The 18,219-nt window shown below is 40.9% G+C and overlaps 1 protein-coding gene across 2 annotated transcripts in view; it reads left to right on the top strand.

Moving 5' to 3' along the window:
* Window positions 1-18,219, top strand: part of GALNT7 (polypeptide N-acetylgalactosaminyltransferase 7) — a 147,237-nt gene that overhangs the window by 100,336 nt on the left and 28,682 nt on the right. For both annotated transcript variants that reach the window (XM_043565600.1, XM_043565609.1), the window contains exon 3: window positions 17,441-17,607. In XM_043565600.1, the coding sequence (XP_043421535.1) occupies window positions 17,441-17,607 (167 nt within the window). The remainder of the gene's footprint in view (window positions 1-17,440; window positions 17,608-18,219) is intronic.

The raw sequence follows: 18,219 nt of genomic DNA, 5'->3' as shown, positions 1-18,219 counted from the left end.
TATGCCGGAAAGGAAATACGATAATGGCTTTTAGAAATGTCAAGACCAAAAAGTATAGAATATTAGGTTTTTCTATTTAAAGAATGGACATAAACTGGCCTAGTTATTATAGATATACCTCCACAGTTAATCTTTTTTGCCTCCTTCCCACCCCTCCTTCCCCACCTCACTCCCACTTCCTTTACTACATCTTACTACTAAAATGATCTTGGGAAGGAATCTGGAATCCAGGCCAGGATTATTGAGCCAGGATGTGCTCAACAGAGGCTCCTGCAGTCAGTGGCATGGGCAATGAAACATGGGAGGTTTTCTGCACTGTTCAGAATATTTATTAGACAAAGTGATGAAATAGTCTCTGTTGATGAGCACACCTAATCTGAGTTTCAAAGGTACTGGTGGCCATTTAATGAGATAGGACACTCTCGGGCAAGTGCATCCCCTTACCTAAATGTTTAGATGCTGTACTCAGTCTCTTTAATTTCCTAATAACTAGCCTAGACTTGTATCAGGAATACTTACTAATCTTATCTCCCCTCCTCAGGAGAAGTGACATAAATTCTTTCCAGGAAGCACATAGTTAAAAGAATATCACACCTGTTACCTCAGTCTTGGTCTCAGAGAAACAACAAAGTCTAAAAGACCGTAGCCATGAAGTCCAATTGTAATAATGGCAGGGGAAGGAATGAATGGTTTTTGAGGATCAGAAGTAGTTGCAGGCATGATCCGGGAAGGGTTTATATACTCCTGGGGTCCAGTAAAACTAGAGAGACCTTGTCCCACAGCTGATTTGGGGGAAGTTGTTGACGTAACTCCTGTGGATAAAAGAACAAGATAATGTAAGTGTGTGCATACTACCAGAACCTGAAAATATAAAATGCTAATAAAATGTGCTTTGAAGTATAGTCACTAGTTTTAACAATGTCATTGCCAATAGGTAAGGATATGGATAATTTCATAGAGAAATTTCTTAAAATTAAGGTGGGAATAATTTGGAGGTAAATAGAAAGAAGTATACTTTTTTCTCCTTTAAAATATTTAACGTTTTTTAATTTATTTTCGAGAGAGAGTAAGGCAGTGAGAGAGCGAGCCCACAAGTAGGGGAGGGGCAGAGAGAGAAACACCGAATGGGAAGCAGAGCCCGTCACTGAGCTTGAACTCACGAACCGTGAGATCATGACCTGAGCCCAAGTCTGACGCTTAACTGACTGAGCCACCCAGGCGCCCCTTTTTTTCTCCTTTAAAAGGTGGCAGTAACCCTTACAGTTGTCTGTGCTCCCCAGAAAAAAAACTTCAATAGATTGGCATCAGCTTCAAAAAGCAAGACTTCAGGTATCCAAGAGATTCAATTAAATTGCTCCTGTAAGGTCTTGAGTTTAGCAACTGAAAAAAAAAAAAAATTGCTTTTTATTTTGGCGACAAGCATTTTGTAAATAAAAATGTTAGGAGGAAAATGGTGTTCTGCGTTCTGGTACCTCAGGTAATGAGGAAGCTGCAGAAATGGCTTCCTTTCTTTCCTGAAGGCTTCAGTACAAAAGATCACCACGGAGGTTAGCACCGTGACATTAATCTGGGGCCCTCAGATGCAAGCAGGCTGTCAGCAAATGGCACGGCGGATCAGAGGAGCCCTCGGAGAGTGGAGGAACTAAAAAGGCAGTTGATGTATTAAATCACTACAGTTCTTTAGATTCCTGGGAAGTGATGTCCACTCATAGCTCTAGAAAGGAATTGAAAAGCCAAACTGTTTTACTCTTGAGAAACGTAATTGGACTTGCCTGAATTGCTTCGGAATATTCAGGATTTCTGAGGCTGTTGGCAGATTTTAAAGAGGTATCATTTTTGCACCCCATGAAATACTTTATTTCTGAAATGGTGATAATCAAGCATATCTAGTAATATTTGAAACGTCATACTGGAACTGAGAAGAACTGGCTTTCCTATTTAGGTTTATAAACTTCCCTAAGTTGACCGCTGGCCCTCATAAAAGATTTCTTCCAACAGAGCTCTTATATCTTTGTGTTTTCCTTTCCCACTTAGGCCCATTTGTCTAGACGTAGCAGCTCTGCTCTGAGGGGGCTTTTGCTCTATCATGACAAGATAGCAACTATCTAGAAGGGCTTTATAGTCAGGTGGAATTTGGTGGAGTAACCAACTAGTATCAGGAAGGAAAAAACTGGCAGAAATGAAATGCAGAGGCACCTTAAGTATGATCTGCCAATCCCTCAAATAGCCTATTATTGAATCAAAATGTGAATGGGTACAAATAGTAATGTTTTTTTAAAAATATGCCCTCACTTTTTAGAAGAGATGCATTCCGGCTACAAAGCGAGTGCCGAAATTTGGTCTAAGTCTGTTACACAGGTAAAGCTCTGGTTCCGGGGAAAGCCTTAATGTGATAGTTTTAATAAGAGAAGAGTTATCGGGACAGACCTCTTGCCCAGGGGTTGCTGATTACAAAGCTGCCAAGTAACGTTCTTTCACTTGTAGTTGCTACTTTAGTAGCAATTTTATTTGTAAAGGTTTCAAAAAAGGAAAGCATATGTTTAATAGAAAATTTAAAAGAAGAAAATAAGAATCACCTACCCCCGGTAGGGTTAAAAAAAAAACAAAAAGATTGCACTGCATGGATGACCAGAATTTATTCCACCAGTCCTTCATTTGGGGACATTTGGGTCGTTTCCAATTCCTCACTATTACAAAGGATGCTTCATTGGGCAAGCTTGTGGGTCAATTATTGTGCCCACTGCTGATTACTTCAGTTGGACAGATTTCTTTGTGGAATCACTAAATCAAAGGATTAATTGCTGTTTCCTTTTACTTGGTAGTGTTTTTCGACTCTGGAGTCTCCCCTCCATGGTCTACAGCATCCCTGGTCTATGCTGTTCTATAGGCTTCCATCTCACACAGAACAGATTTGTTTGGCTTTCTTTTCTTTTTCCTTCCCCTTCCCTTTCCCCTTCCCCTTCCCCTTCCCCTTCCCCTTCCCTTCCTTTCCTTTCTTTTCTTTTTCCTTCCTCCCCCCCCCCCTTTTTTTTCTTCTTTTTCTTCCCCTATCCTATCCACAGGGACTCTGAAGAGAGAAGGTAACCCATTGGTAAGAGTACGGTCTCCAGAGGACAATTGACTGTACCTCGCTTCTAATGTTCACATGTGTTCAGTTCTTGGGTTTCCTGCCAAGGAAACTAAAACTAAAACCAAAACTAAAATGTTTTCCAGAATTGTGGTTTGAGGTTTCCTGTCCTCTGCCGTCTTTAGAGTAGGAATTAGCATATCCTTTCAGTTCTTACTTTATAATTCTATCTCATGTTTGAGCCATAACTTTTTTCTTTTAGAGAGTGCATGAGCAGGGGAGAGGTATGTGGGAGCAGGGGAGAGGGAGAGGGAGAGAGAGAGAGAGAGAGAGGATCCAAAGTAGGCTCCACACTCAGCACAGAGCCCAACACAGGGCTCGATTCCACAACCCTGGGATCATGACCTGAGCCGAAATCAGGAGTCAGAGGCTCAACCAACTCAGTCACCCAAGCGCCCCTAAGCCATAAACTTGTTGATAACTAACTCCAAATCACTTTTGGCGACTCATCAGCCTCCTAATAGAGGATTTGATTTTCTGGAAGATGACAACAAAGCAAAGATGTAAGAGAGAAGTAAAGGTAATTCAGTTAATGCAGGAAAAGAGGTAGACTACTTTAATGATTTCTCAAAATAGTATTACCAGATTTCTTCACCACGATACTTATTAAACATCTCGTGTGTCCATTACATTACATGCTAAATGAACAACCTACCTTCCTAATACCTTAAATAAGGTAAATTACTAAAGAGTTAATATATTCTTATTAGCTCCAGAAATTACATATTCTGTGAATTAATAAATGTTAACTGTTGTACATTATGCACTCTTTTCCACATCTGTAATCATAGTTTTATAGTTGGGAGTCTTTAAAAAATGACCTAGTGCATCTCCTCATTTTGCTGTAGGAACATTAGTATCAGTCAATGTTCAAGACTTCCACAAGTAAATACCATACAGCCTATATTGATAACTCTCTCAATATCTCACAGTTCTTTGTTGGGAAATTATTTACTAACTCCAACCTAAAGTTACCATGCTACCACTGTAAGCTCATACCTCTTTAGTCATTAGCAGTGTCGAAATTTGCTCTCAGAAATACAAGTCCTCCATATGGTCGATGTGATTTCCTTCTTGTAATGAGAATACATTGAGAAGGCATATACTCACTGAACGATGAAACATGGAAGAGGAGATGACTCAATAAACATTTTAAAGAATGTTTGCAAAGTGTGATTTTCAAATCTGTGTTGAACTTAAATTCCCAACTTGGTCTCTGCACAACTGTTTTTACTAACTTGTATTTTGGTATAATGCCATTGGTCTCCATTGACAGCCTTCATGAATAACAGCCCAGTGAAACTCACTGCTGCATTTGCCATAAGGAGGACCCCTTAGAAAAAAAACTCCCATCTGGTCTTCACAGCAAGAATATTGTACTTCTGAACAACTGGTTTGTTAAACACAGATTAGACCAGGTTTCCCTGCTAGGAAATTCAAGCCAAATTGTGGCCTGTCCATTAATAAGTAGGGACTGGAAGGCACCCAAGGCTACCATGTTGGTTAGCTCAGGGCAGTGCTATTCATAGGGTATTCTTTGTGAACTGTGCCTCAGAATTGTGCGCACAGGAGTCCTTGGCCCACTGGTATGTAGTTTTAACACGTTGTTCTTGATTCCTCCTTTTTTTTTCCCCTCATTCTTTCTTTATCCATTTTCCCCCTCCTATTTTTAACTTTCATAATATTTTTGCGCTCTCTGTGTTTGTAAGCTGCTCAAAGTCCTTTGTGGAATAAGGCACAGCATAAATGAATAACTAAGCCGCAAATGCAAACCTGTGTTGGTTCATGCTGTTAGTGTCATTAACCACACACTGGCACCCACCCAACTTGATGCTTACTCCTGTTACTAGTTGTTTCAGCTCAGAGGTATTGGTATTTGATAAGCTGGTGCCTCTATAAAATCAGAATATGGCATGTAAGCTCATATTTGAAATTAGAGTCCAATATAGCTAGAAACATATGGCTCACACTGTGAAATGTTCATTTTCCCTTCCTAGAGAGTTTCAGAGATATGCACATGAACATATGTCCATTCATGGGATTCCTTGCCAGGTTTTTTCTTAAATTATGGTTTGACATTTCAGATCATTAAGTGGACACATCTGTCCATGTACGTTTTCCTTTTCAAAAAAAAAAAGAACATTTGAAGACCTTTACCCAGTGACATAGTTCAGCATTCTTAGCTTGCCCTGATGTCTTGTTTAGTATTCTCAATCCTTAAAATCAGGCAGAAATCTACAGAACTGTGTGCAGTCATTTTGTTAGTGGCCACGAAGCCCCTGGGTATTGAGTGAAAAGAAAGAAGTCATTTCCCCTTTTTTTGTTTTTTTTTTGTTTTGTTTTGTTTTAAGTATATGTTGTGCGAGTAATCCTTTTGTAAGTCTTTGGTTTAAAGGAAAGAACCTTAAAGTTAGAGTCAAAGGATTCGTTTTTAAATGTCTCCTCTGTCACTGACGGTGACTTTGAGCAAGTCCTATAACCTCATGGAGCCTCAGTGGCCTGATGTAGAAACCGAATAATACTAACGCCTGTCCTGTGTACCCCGGAGGGTTACTGTGCAACGCAGAGGAGATAATGATGTGTATGGTGGTGCTTTGGAAACTAGAAGAGCTGTTAGAACTACGTTTCTGGAATAAAATGAGATCACAATAATTAATAGCAGAAACACTCTTTGGCTCAGGTACTGTCCACTCTGCTAGAATTGTAGAGCCCTCAAATTCTCCCACCGAGTTCCCGGAGTCCACTGGGATTGTTGAACCCATGCTCGGGAATGAATCACCTTGGGTTGCTCAAGGTCACTCAGGTTCCTTCTCTGTGGCTCGCTGAGGTGAGGGCCTGTCCATTGCTGCTCACACAGGCCGTGCTCGCTAAATCCTTGGGCTGAGGCCACCAGCGTCTTCACCAAAGGGACATACACTCATCCCTGCGGAACCACTTTGGACCCCTGTCGACTGTGACCTTCTCTCCTCCATCACCTCGGAGAGTATCTCAAAATGGAGAAAATGCCCTTCACGCCTGGCTGGTCTGTCAGGACACTCGTTGAGGAGGAACATCGGTGGAAAGAGGTGAAATGGAGGTATTCTCCAAAGCCACGCTCGAAGGTTTCCGTCCCAGGCTTTGCACATATTATCTAAGGTTGTCACAGAGACCGTACGCTGAGTGGCCCAAAGATGATGTAAGCTTTAGGAGGCCTGCGGCGGTTTTGGAGCTGTGAATTCTAACCATACTGTGGCTGTGTTTAGAGGATCACTGGCAGCTGAGCTGTCATGGCTAATGACTAGACACCTGTCTCCCAGTAACTTGGGGTGCCAGGAAACTGGCAACCTCAGAGGTTAGAGAGAATGGAAATAAATACAGATTTATTTAGCCCTGGGTACCAGGAGCTCACAAGTGGTCTGGGCAGATAGATAATGGCCCTGTTCTTTGTTATGTAAGCTACGTAAAGCAGTGGTCTTTACTAATGCTTTTAGTAAAGCATTTTGTAAAGCATTAGTACTTTACTAATGTGGCTTCGTGCCTTAAGAATCAGCTGAGATGAGCTAGAGAGTTTCTGGTCCTAGTCATTCTGCTCTGCCAAGAATCTCCCCCCTTTTCCTCTAACACGTTAATGGTTTAGACATGATAAAAAGCTGCGCACCTTATCTCTACCCTGGGAAATGAGATCCATCCCAAGAAAAGTTTAAATACACTACTTGCTGGGGCACCTGGATGGCTCAGTCGGTTAAGCGTCCAACTTCAGCTCAGGTCATGATCTTGTGGTTTGTGGGTTCGAGCCCCGCGTCGGGCTCTGTGCTGACAGCTCAGAGGCTGGAGCCTGCTTTGGATTCTCTGTCTCCCTCTCTCTCTCTCTGCCCGTCCCCTGCTCATGCTCTCTCTCTCTCTGTCTCTCTCAAAAGTAAACATTAAAAAAAAGAATTAAGGGGAGCCTGGGTGGCTCAGTCGGTTAAGCATCCAACTTCAACTCAGGTCGCGATCTTGCGGTCTGTGAGTTCGAGCCCCGCGTCGGGCTCTGGGCTGATGGCTCAGAGCCTGGAGCCTGCTTCCGATTCTGTGTCTCCCTCTCTCTCTGCCCCTCCCCCATTCATGCTCTGTCTCTCTCTGTCTCAAAAATAAATAAAATAATTGTTAAAAAAATTTTTTTTAATTAAAAAAAAAATTAAATACACTACTTGAACAGAACTGGGGCACTTGTCCTAAAACCTGGCACACACAGGAAGCCTGTGGGGTTTTTCAATTTAGATTGAGCTGATTGGGAGGGTGGACCTGATAGAGATTATGGGTATTCTGAGCTAAAGCAACCCATTTTCCTTTCCTTCATACCCATTCTGGTGTCCCACCTTCCAACTATGGCACCATGCACTAGACTCCAAAACAAGTGTGGCAGACAGCTGTGTGTTTTCAATTTACCTAATTTAATCCTGAAAGGTGGTCTACTTGAAAAAACTTTTGTAGACCCGACCATTAATTCTGTGTTCATTGATTTTGACCTTTAACCCCAATAGAGCAGAAGTTAAAGATTATTATTCTCTTGTTCATTAAGATCTAATTCACTAACTAAGAGAATGGGTGGTATTCTGTAATATAGTACAACAGGGAGAAAAGGTGTATTCCTAGAAAATTTTTTGAGATCAAATCATCCGATATGTATTAAGTATTAACCAAATACATGAAAATTCTGTTTTGGCTGAGAGCAGAACCTCTGACTATTAGCTGTGCTGACATTTTCATGTTGTAGATGGTTAAGGAAGAGTGGGTTCTATTATGATAGGCTTAATTTTGACCTTCAAGGGAAGAGCGACTAATACGAGGAATTGATAAGAATATTGAAGAAAAGGAAGTAGATCATCTTAGAGCTTCTAGTAATCAAGGAAAGGAATACAAGCTCTTGAAGGCATCGAGGTATTCTATTGTTTAAAAGCTTCAATTTTATTGTGCCTTGTAAAAGAAAGAATGCATTGCTAAGAAGCAATTCATCTCCACGGGATGAGAATAGAGGAGCCAAAGAAACTATGTGATCATTATACCCCCAGCTATCCATGGGAGAAGGGACCTGAGTCAGCCAATAGGAATTTACTCTGTTCAGCAAACCCTATTGTGGACGAAGATGCATGGAGCTTTCAAAACCAGTAAGACTGTCAGATTCCATGCTCACCAAGCAACATTCCAATTGTAATCAGAATTTGTAGACAGATTATTGTAGTGGTGACTACGTTACATGAAAATTTGTGTTTTTGTTTTTGTTTTTTTTCACATCAGTTTAACATATCAGCCTCCTATTTGGTTAGCATGTGTAATTCTCTTAAGCTCAATTTTGTACGTTCATACAAGTTATTTTTAGGACCTACCAGATAATACTGGCCTGTAGTAAGGCCATCTGTAGTTCATCTTTCTGTGACTTCAACAATGATCATTGAGGAACATCTCCGGTAATTTCAAATTTTAAGAGATTGATTCATTGATTCAATGATAGTGAAAAATCTCTAAGTTTAATTCTGTGAAGACATATACATAATGAATGAAAGTTTACCAAAATATCAAGAGTAGCATGTTAAACATGAATTATTTGCCAGAAACCAATCTACTCAAGTAGCTTAAGATAAAGAAAAAAAAAAAGAAAAAATGGTGGAGGTGAGGGGTGGCAAGCAATTAACTGAAAGGATGTAGGAATATCTCTTGGGTGCCTTGGGTGCCCCGGATGCCTCAGTCAGTCAGTACCCCCAACTCTTGGTTTTGGCTCAGGTCATGATCTCACGGTTCATGGGTTCAAGCCCCACATCGGGCTCTATGCTGACAGGGAGCTCTCCCTCTCCCTCTCTTTCTGCCCCTCCCTTGGTCGTGCTCTCTCACTCTCTCTCAAGAATAAATTATATTTTAAAAAATTTTTTTAGGGGCGCCTGGGTGGCGCAGTCGGTTAAGCATCCGACTTCAGCCAGGTCACGATCTCGCGGTCCGTGATTTCGAGCCCCGCGTCGGGCTCTGGGCTGATGGCTCAGAGCCTGGAGCCTGTTTCCGATTCTGTGTCTCCCTCTCTCTCTGCCCCTCCCCCGTTCATGCTCTGTCTCTCTCTGTCCCAAAAATAAATAAACGTTGAAAAAAAATTTAAAAAAATAAAAAATAAATAAATAAATAAATAAATAAATAATAATTTTTTTAAATAAAATAAAACTCTACTTTCACACATTTGAAAAAAAATTATTCTTAATGTTCTAAGTAAAATCCTTCTATTGAAGTAATAAACAAGGAAATACTCTGATAGTATAATCGTGGCTGTATCAGAATTTACAAAAATGTCTTTTGAGTGTAAAAAAATAAAATCTCCCACAAAGCACCTTTAAAAATAATAAATAAGCATTAAAAAAAGAAGAAAGGATGTGGGAGTATCTCCTGGAACCTAAGGTCAGGAAATATACTTGACTGAACTAGGAAATGAAAAGTTGGGAACCAAAGTCAGATGCTCTTTCTTTCTGCAGTTCATAGACTCTTATCTCTACTTCTCTCTTTCTCCATGAAAATAGCTACCCAGCCTATGCCTCACAAGATCACTCAAGAGCACAACTAGGGGGCGCCTGGGTGGCGCAGTCGGTTAAGCGTCCAACTTCAGCCAGGTCACGATCTCGCGGTCCGTGAGTTCGAGCCCCGCGTCAGGCTCTGGGCTGATGGCTCAGAGCCTGGAGCCTGTTTCCGATTCTGTGTCTCCCTCTCTCTCTGCCCCTCCCCCGTTCGTGCTCTGTCTCTCTCTGTCCCAAAAATAAATAAACGTTGAAAAAAATTTAAAAAAAAAAAAAGAGCACAACTAGAATCTCAGAAGCTCAAAGTCCAGGAAGGGGCCTCTGGCCCAGCTTGGGCAAGTATTTGCTGCTATGCCTAAAGAGTGATCTCCATATTGAAAGTTTTATAACAGCATGTTAAGAGGGAATTAAATTCAAATATAATGAGCACAGAATAAGGAGGCACCTAAGTATATTAAATTTTAGTTGAGGCTTTTAAAGCATCGTCTAGCACTAGATACTGAGGAACTTACCAGATGAGTTTGAAAGGAAGTACCATCAATAATCCGGAGGTGGTATGAAGAAGAGGAGAGATTTTAGGGGACTGGAGGTGGGAAAATACTGCCTTAAACATTTTCCAAAGGGGAGAGAGAATGTTTGGTTCTGGAAACTTGACACTGATGTACGACTCTTAAGATCCTAGAAGAGACCACTTATTCATACTTAAAAAGTCACCTTCACTAAGTACCAGTGTGAGTCTATGAAAAGGAATCAAACCAACTAGTAACTGTATCTTAAAAAAAAAAAAATGCGTTTACATTAGTGGACCAGGAGACTGTGTGATACCTAATTTGTCTTGCTTTAGTAGGATAGCTGAGTAAAGTTCTCAGATCCCTGTGGACTAGGTAAAGAAATATCGTGTGAATGATAGTGCAGTTAGATGAAATTGATGAGTAGAGTGATAGCAACCTCTTAAGGATTACACATAGCTTCCAAGCACTATATTTGACCTTCTCATATTCGTCCATATAAACAGTGGCTCCAGAGATAGAAACCATACTAATCCAATTTTCCACATAGAAAACGAGGAAGGATGGTTAAGAGAGCAGAGCCTGCTGGAGCTCATACCCAACCAAAAATGCAAAATAAATGTAAACAAAGTATTTTATGCTGAGTTCAACTGCAAAAACACAGAATGAGAAACACTAGGCTGAGCAGTAATTGGGGGAGAAAAGTTGTAGGGGTTTGTGAGCTAGCAGTATGATACCGTTGCAGAAAATATATCCAGTACCAGTGTAATTTTAAGTTGTATTTGTAAAGGAATTGTAGCCAGATTAAGGGTTGTAAGATTGCACCTTTATGTCGGCAATTCCACATCTGGATTATAGCAGGCTTTTCTGGGAAAGACATTGACGAAAGGAGCATATCCAGAGAATGGTGATCAGGAAGTGTAATTTATAAATTTCTTTGCTGCTCAGATTCTCTATTTTGGTACGTGTAATGAACTGCAAGGAATAAAATCTACCGTAGCATGTTCTTAAGGGGCTTACTTTGTGTCATTTCCAATCAAAGTACGTAGAAACTGAACACTTGGATAAAATTCCACTCCCCTCCAGCCTGTTGAGTTTGAGTGATTGGGTTTAACAGTGATAATTCTCCTTTCATTGAAAATGTATATTGGTTTCTGAATGCTGAGTTAAATTTTATATTCTACATTACTAATTTATTCAACCATTGGGTGTCAGCACTGTTTCATGTAAATCATAAGCAATTTTCCACTTCCTTTTATCATGGGAATGAGCAAAAAAGGTTTTAGATGGAGACAGGAAAGATTCTTAATTGATTTAAAAATAAAAGTAGGGGGCGCCTGGGTGACGCAGTCGGTTAAGCGTCCGATTTCGGCCAGGTCACGATCTCGCGGTCCCTGAGTTCGAGCCCCGCGTCAGGCTCTGGGCTGATGGCTCAGAGCCTGGAGCCTGTTTCCTATTCTGTGTCTCCCTCTCTCTCTGCCCCTCCCCCGTTCATGCTCTGTCTCTCTCTGTCCCAAAAATAAATAAACGTTGAAAAAAAATAAAATAAAACGTTAAAATAAATAAATAAATAAATAAATAAATAAATAAATAAATAAATGTAGGTAGTGTATAAAGAAAAACAGTGTTTCCTAAATTGAGGATTTGTTTCCTATGCCTAAAAAAGTGTGCATATATGTGCGTGCACATGCACGCACATACACACACCCCTGTAGATTAATGATAGTTTCTGTGGATTGCAGAGGTTTGCAGCCTAAAATGCTGTTTTTCATAGTCTGCTGAATTAGATATTATTTGTTGATAAAGTCTAGACACAACAAGGCCATGTATCAAACTACTGATCTTAAAAACAGCTGGTACTGAGGGAATACAAGTAAATTATACACAGGCATTTCACTTTTGGGTTGAAATTTACTTTTTTAAGTTCTAGAAGAGTCACTGTGAGAATTTTTATTCCCATCTTTTCTTCTGATCGCCGGCACCTGGCCCACATAGCCCCCATGAGAATACTGTGTTAAATGACTTTAAAGAATAACTATAGCTTTAATCACTGCAAACCCATAATCTGAATGTGAATATTTGCGACCAGAACAGTCTCTTGATGATGCTAAAGCACTACTGTCCTCGATGTTAGAGGATTTTTAAGCTCTCTTGGAAGATGAGGCGCCAGAGAGCAGACATTAGTCCAAAGTCTATAACATAACCCATCCACTTAAATGTGGCATTCTTGTTTCAGTTGGCCGTCCTTCTTATTAGAACTGATTACAGGGGCGCCTGGGTGGCGCAGTCGGTTAAGCGTCCGACTTCAGCCAGGTCACGATCTCGCGGTCCGGGAGTTCGAGCCCCGCGTCAGGCTCTGGGCTGATGGCTCAGAGCCTGGAGCCAGTTTCCGATTCTGTGTCTCCCTCTCTCTCTGCCCCTCCCCCGTTCATGCTCTGTCTCTCTCTGTCCCAAAAATAAATAAACGTTGAAAAAAAAAAATTAAAAAAAAAAAAAAAAAAGAACTGATTACAAATTCTCCACCAGTAAAGTGAGAGAAAGGATGCAAAATAGGGGGTTTTACAGTACCATGGGGGCTTCTTTCAATAATAAGTCTTATCAAGGCTTTGTATATTATTAGGTCTCTTTCTGTATGCTCCACTCAATGGCTTCATCTCACAATGGAAAATCAGAGAAGCTGCCAAAGAGCTAAACTTTCTCATGAACCTGCATTCAGGCTGATGGTGGCCAGTAAAAGCTAGTAATTAAAAGTCACCCAATCTGCATTGGCTTAAAGGTCTCCTTTCGGCTAGTGGCCAATCAGCCTGAAGTTCAAACTCCCTCTCTGGGCTGTTTCTCCTCCATAGGGTCTCATCTCGTCTTCCTTTCTTCTATAGCATCCAGATGATAGAAGGGTCCTGCATCCTTGAGGTGCTATGGGTACTTCTGGTCTGTTTACCCTCCATCTCTGCTGCCTTCTCATGTCTTCCCAGGTGTATGACATCTTTGCACTTGCTGCTGAAGGAACCCCTGCTGTAGTAACTTCTGGTCAATTCTCCTGCTGCCCTTGGGACACATGGTCCCTTCCGACATCTGCCCCACTCCAGGGACTCACTCCACATTGGCTTCCACTGATACTGTGGATCCTCTGAACCCCACGGCCCAGTCCCTGGCTAAGCCTTCTACCCCATCACTTTGCTAAATGTCATCTTACCCCTTACCATGGTGACTCCCAGCAGGCCCGTGGTTAACTCTAAGCTACCTTCCATGTTCCCATGGAAAGCATGTGGACATCCTAGGCTCTCTGGCTCCAACCTAGAGCCAAGGGAGCCTGCAGAGAATAGGTGGAAAAGGGAATTGTCTTTAACTCTCTCTGCCTGAATACACATCAAAATTATTTCTGTTCTGTGCTGTAGCCATACCCTGTGGGGTGGTCTCCTCCTAAAGGTCAGAACTGGAGGCCAGGCACAAGTCCCTTTCTCCATCTGCTTTTATTCCCATCTTGTTCCCTCCAGATTTTCTACCCATCCTCACTAGAAAAGCTTCTCCTTCCCTTTTCTGTGGAAAAGTAAGGAGATGGTTAAATAATGGACCAGCCAGGGGCCCCTGGGTGGCTCAGTCGGTTAAGCGTCCAACTTCGGCTCAGGTCACGATCTCACGGTCCGTGAGTTTGAGCCTCACGTCGGGCTCTGTGCTGACTGCTCAGAGCCTGGAGCCTGTTTCAGATTCTCTGTCTCCCTCTCTCTCTGACCCTCCCCCGTTCATGCTCTGTCTCTGTCTCAAAAATAAATAAAACGTTAAAAAAAATTTTTTTTTTAAAAAAGAAAAAAAAGTAAATAATGGACCAGCCATACTATGGAATATTATGCAGTAGTTAAAAAGATTTAGATAATATGATAAATCTGTACATATTCACATGGAAGAAGAATTTATACATATTCATCTGAATATGTTGTATGTGTGTGTATATACTCACACATACATACTCATTTATATGCCTGCATAAGAAAAATTTAAAAATACACAGCCAACTATGAACAGTGATTTCTCCTAGGATGTGAGATTTGACATAGTTGAGGAGAGGCAAGGGAGGGAACTTCCACCTTAATAAACTGCTGTGTTGCACAAGTTATATAATGCTTTTGTAATTTTTGAGACAAACAGGAAAAGTATACACCAAGAGATGTTACTGGCACACAGTCTCATTTACATCTTTGGAGTTATTTCCAAACTGTCCATAGGCAAGAGGAGATGGAGAGGCGAGACAACACTCTTCTATTCCAGCTCTCTCGTCCCCTTGTCCTGTGGAAGAAGGCAAGGTAGCATGCCCAGATCTTTAAACTGTCTCCACTTACGCAGTTCCCCAGGACAGTGACATTGCCCCTCATGGGACCCTCTCTCCCGTCTTCACTCTACCTCTGCCTTCCCTCCTCTAGTCTCTGTGTGTTTTCAACTCCTTTCTGTCTGCCATTCAGAGTCCCTGTCTGCTTATTTCCCCAAGTTGTCATCTTCTGCCTTAGAAATCAGCGAGTCCCAAATGTCCTCCCATGTCTTGAATATTGTCACCAATTCTCGTGTCTATTATAAATTGATTGGTGTCTGTGCCATCCGGTTCTGCTGCGTTAAGCCCAGTGGTTGTCCTCAGAGAAGGAACAAGGTTGCCTGAGCCTCCATCTGGGTTACAGTTTGTTTTGGGGGACTATTATTCCTACTGTCTAAAATTAGACCTATCTGCCTGAGTTGCTTTCTCTCCAGAAGCACTCATCACATCTTCTTTCAAGATCTGCATTCCTCCACTGCTGTATTTTTTAAGTTGCTCTTCTGAATGAATATTTGGACCCTCTCAACTTTGGGTTACACTAGAAAGCCCTCTTGGTTTAACTTGTTGCTATAGGGTGCCATACCCCACCTGTCCTTCCCCATTCCTGGGGCCATCTCCTGGCTGCAAAGGGGAGGAGACGAGAGGGCTCCCATCACATAACAATATGCTCCATGGGTGCCTTGTATTGAAATGATATTCAATATCATCAACAGTTCTTAGATCAGTTCTTAGCCATTCATACATAGGAATAGCTAGTATTTTTTCTTTTACGTTTGTTTTATGTTTAATAAGATTTCTTGTGAATTCACGATAGCCTAGGTTTATTTCCTGCCTTCACTACTTACTAGCTGTGTGATCTTAGGCAAATCATTTCTTTCTGAGCCTCAGTCCCCTTATCTATAAAATGGAGATATTAAGGGGCGCCTGGGTGGCTCAGTTGGTCGAGCGTCCGACTTCGGCTTAGGTCATGATCTCATGGTCTGTAAGTTTGAGCCCCACGTGGGGCTCTGTGCTGACAGCTCAGCGCCTGGAGCCTGCTTCGGATTCTGTGTCTCCCTCTCTCTCTGCCCCTCCCCCATTCATGCTCGGTCTTTCTCTCTCTGTCAAAAATAAATAAACATTAAAAAAAATTTTTAATGGGGATATTAATAGTACTGACCTCATAGTGGTATTCGCAGGTTAAATAAGTTACTAAAAGTAAAACACAGAATGGTGCCTGGCACATAATAAGTAGATGCTGTTATTTCCTCTACCGCAAATGCCCTTCTTTGTAACTTTTCCTCTTCAACTTATGTTTATTTTTCGTATTTTAATTACATGTTCCAAAGATATAGATCTTCCAAGTTCCCATAATACCTGCAATCATATGCACACGATTCATTCTTGTGCTCTGTGCTCTTATCTTTTCCTCCCCACTCCCTCCCCATCTCTTGGGGCTTAGTACTTTTTTTTTTTTTAATCATCTTTAATCAAATCACTAGCTCCAGGGGTCCTTCCTGACCACATGTCTCGAGGCTAAGTGAGGTCCACCTGTCGTAGGCACCCTGGTTTTTGCATCGACACTCTTGGAAAGTACAAATATTTGCTCTGTGTCTTGATTCCCCTGTAGGACCATGGCTTCGTAAGGGCAGAGACCGTGCTGTCCTCTCAGTGCTGTAGCTCTGGTGTCTAGCTGAGAGCATGAGCATAATGGATAATTAATACTCCTTTAATGAGAAAATGCAGATATAGGAAATAAGATTTAAGTGGATTACTGGACTCAATCTGCATTTCTATAAAAATCAACCTTTAAGAACATAGATAATTTAGAACAATTTTGAAAGGAAAATACACACTTGGAGAAAAGGTTGTTTCCATCTGAATCAGACCAGGACCTATTTTAAATAATGGTTCCTATTCTAATTCCCGGTATAGGTTATCAAGCTGATAAGGTTAATTACTGCTTTTATGGCTTTAAATTTAATCTTGGGAACAAGCTTATTTACTTCATGAAAAGCTTTGGCGTTAAAACAAACAGAAATATAAATGTGTGTGTCTATGTACACACATATATACATATATATGCTTTGTGTGTGTGTGTGTGTGTGTGTGTGTGTGTGTGTGTATTTTTTGTGAAACTCACTAAACCTTCCCTGGCTCCTTGAGTCTTTATCGGGCCCTGTTCTGAGTTTCCTTTCAGTTAGAAAAAGGCTCCTGGCAACTTGATTCCTACTGTGGTTGTGTCAAATCGTTTTGTGTAAAATAGCTAAATATCTTCTTTAGCTAATCTAATAACTAAACGTTACTAGGAATTTTATTTTTTTTTTTCAAGTTTATTTATATTGAGAAAGAGAGCAAGCATGAGCGGGAGAGGGGCAGTGAGAGAGGGAGAGAGAGAACTCGTGAACCATGGGATCACGACCTGAGTCGAAATTAAGAGTCGGATGTTTGACTGAGCCACCCGGGCACCCCAGATTACTAGGATTTTTAAAATTCATTCAACAGTTAATTTTTTAATGTCTGCTATATGCCATAGGTCAGCCTATTTCATTTTTTTTCCTGAAGGTTTTGGCTACATTAGAACAGGACAGCTTTCAAATCCAGCTGTGTGGTAGTTCATACACAGCAAGTGAAATAAATCTGTGCGCTAGAAACTCAAGTTTTAAAAAGGCAAGTAAACTGAGATCTAAGGCATGGGGGGAAAAAAAGCCCAGCTCTGATTGCTGTGAAAATGTGGAGTGCCCCCGGCGGGGACGCATACATTCAGAAATTAATTCTCTTTACCACACAGCAAGTGCCAGTTGGTTAGGGAGCTGCTCTGTGAGTGACTTCATCTCGTAGCATCTTCTCTCTTCCATTTTGTGTTTCTGTTAAGATATAAAAGGTTGCATTTCATTCGCTTCCCTCGTTTAAGTCAGTAATATTCAATCCAACCAGAAAACCTAATTGTAGTAAGTTTGAAACCGCACATTACCAATTGCCTCTAAATAAACATGACTAAATGTTCCTTTCACAGGTGCAAGTATTGGCATTATGATGAAAACCTGCTCACTTCCAGCGTTGTCATTGTCTTCCACAACGAAGGATGGTCAACCCTCATGAGAACGGTCCACAGTGTCATCAAAAGGACTCCAAGGAAATATTTAGCAGAAATTGTGCTAATTGATGATTTCAGTAATAAAGGTAATGGCTGTGGAAAATTGACTTTCTGTCTATGAAATAAGCTAATTATGAAGACTTGCAAAGTGTGATTTTAAAATAATTAGTCTTTAAAAATTAATAATTAGCATCTACTGATAGCATCTGGTACCAAGCTGGCACTGTGCCAGGCATCATACATAAATTATTTTGTTTCATCCTGGCAATAATCCTTGAGATGGATACTGTCATATCTTTATTTTACACGGGAGCCTCAGAGGTGTTCAGTAACTTGTCAAACGTCACAGAGGTACTAGTTAACAGATCCAAATCTACAGGCTCATAAATCTGTGTATTTAACTACCATCTTACATGACACCAATTCTCTGGGCCTCAGATTTTGCAAAAATGGGGCCATGAAGATCATTTATTGAAAGACTGAAAAGTGCAATTGTGTTATGTTGTATTGCTACCGGATGCTCCATCCATAGCCGTCAACCTGAAATCCATACACCTATTTAATAGCCTAATTTTTGCATTTGAACAATGATACAAATATTGAATTTGACCAGACTCCGTGGACCATTGTTATATATAATAGAAGTATCTACTAAAGCTTATTTTGTTCTGTATTTGATTTAGTATGTTGAATAAAAG

Source organism: Prionailurus bengalensis, chromosome B1 (assembly GCF_016509475.1).
Source record: "Prionailurus bengalensis isolate Pbe53 chromosome B1, Fcat_Pben_1.1_paternal_pri, whole genome shotgun sequence".
Taxonomy (NCBI): Eukaryota; Metazoa; Chordata; class Mammalia; order Carnivora; family Felidae; genus Prionailurus; species Prionailurus bengalensis.
The sequence above is the reverse complement of the archived record's forward strand: the minus strand, read 5'-3'. Positions and strand labels throughout refer to the sequence as shown.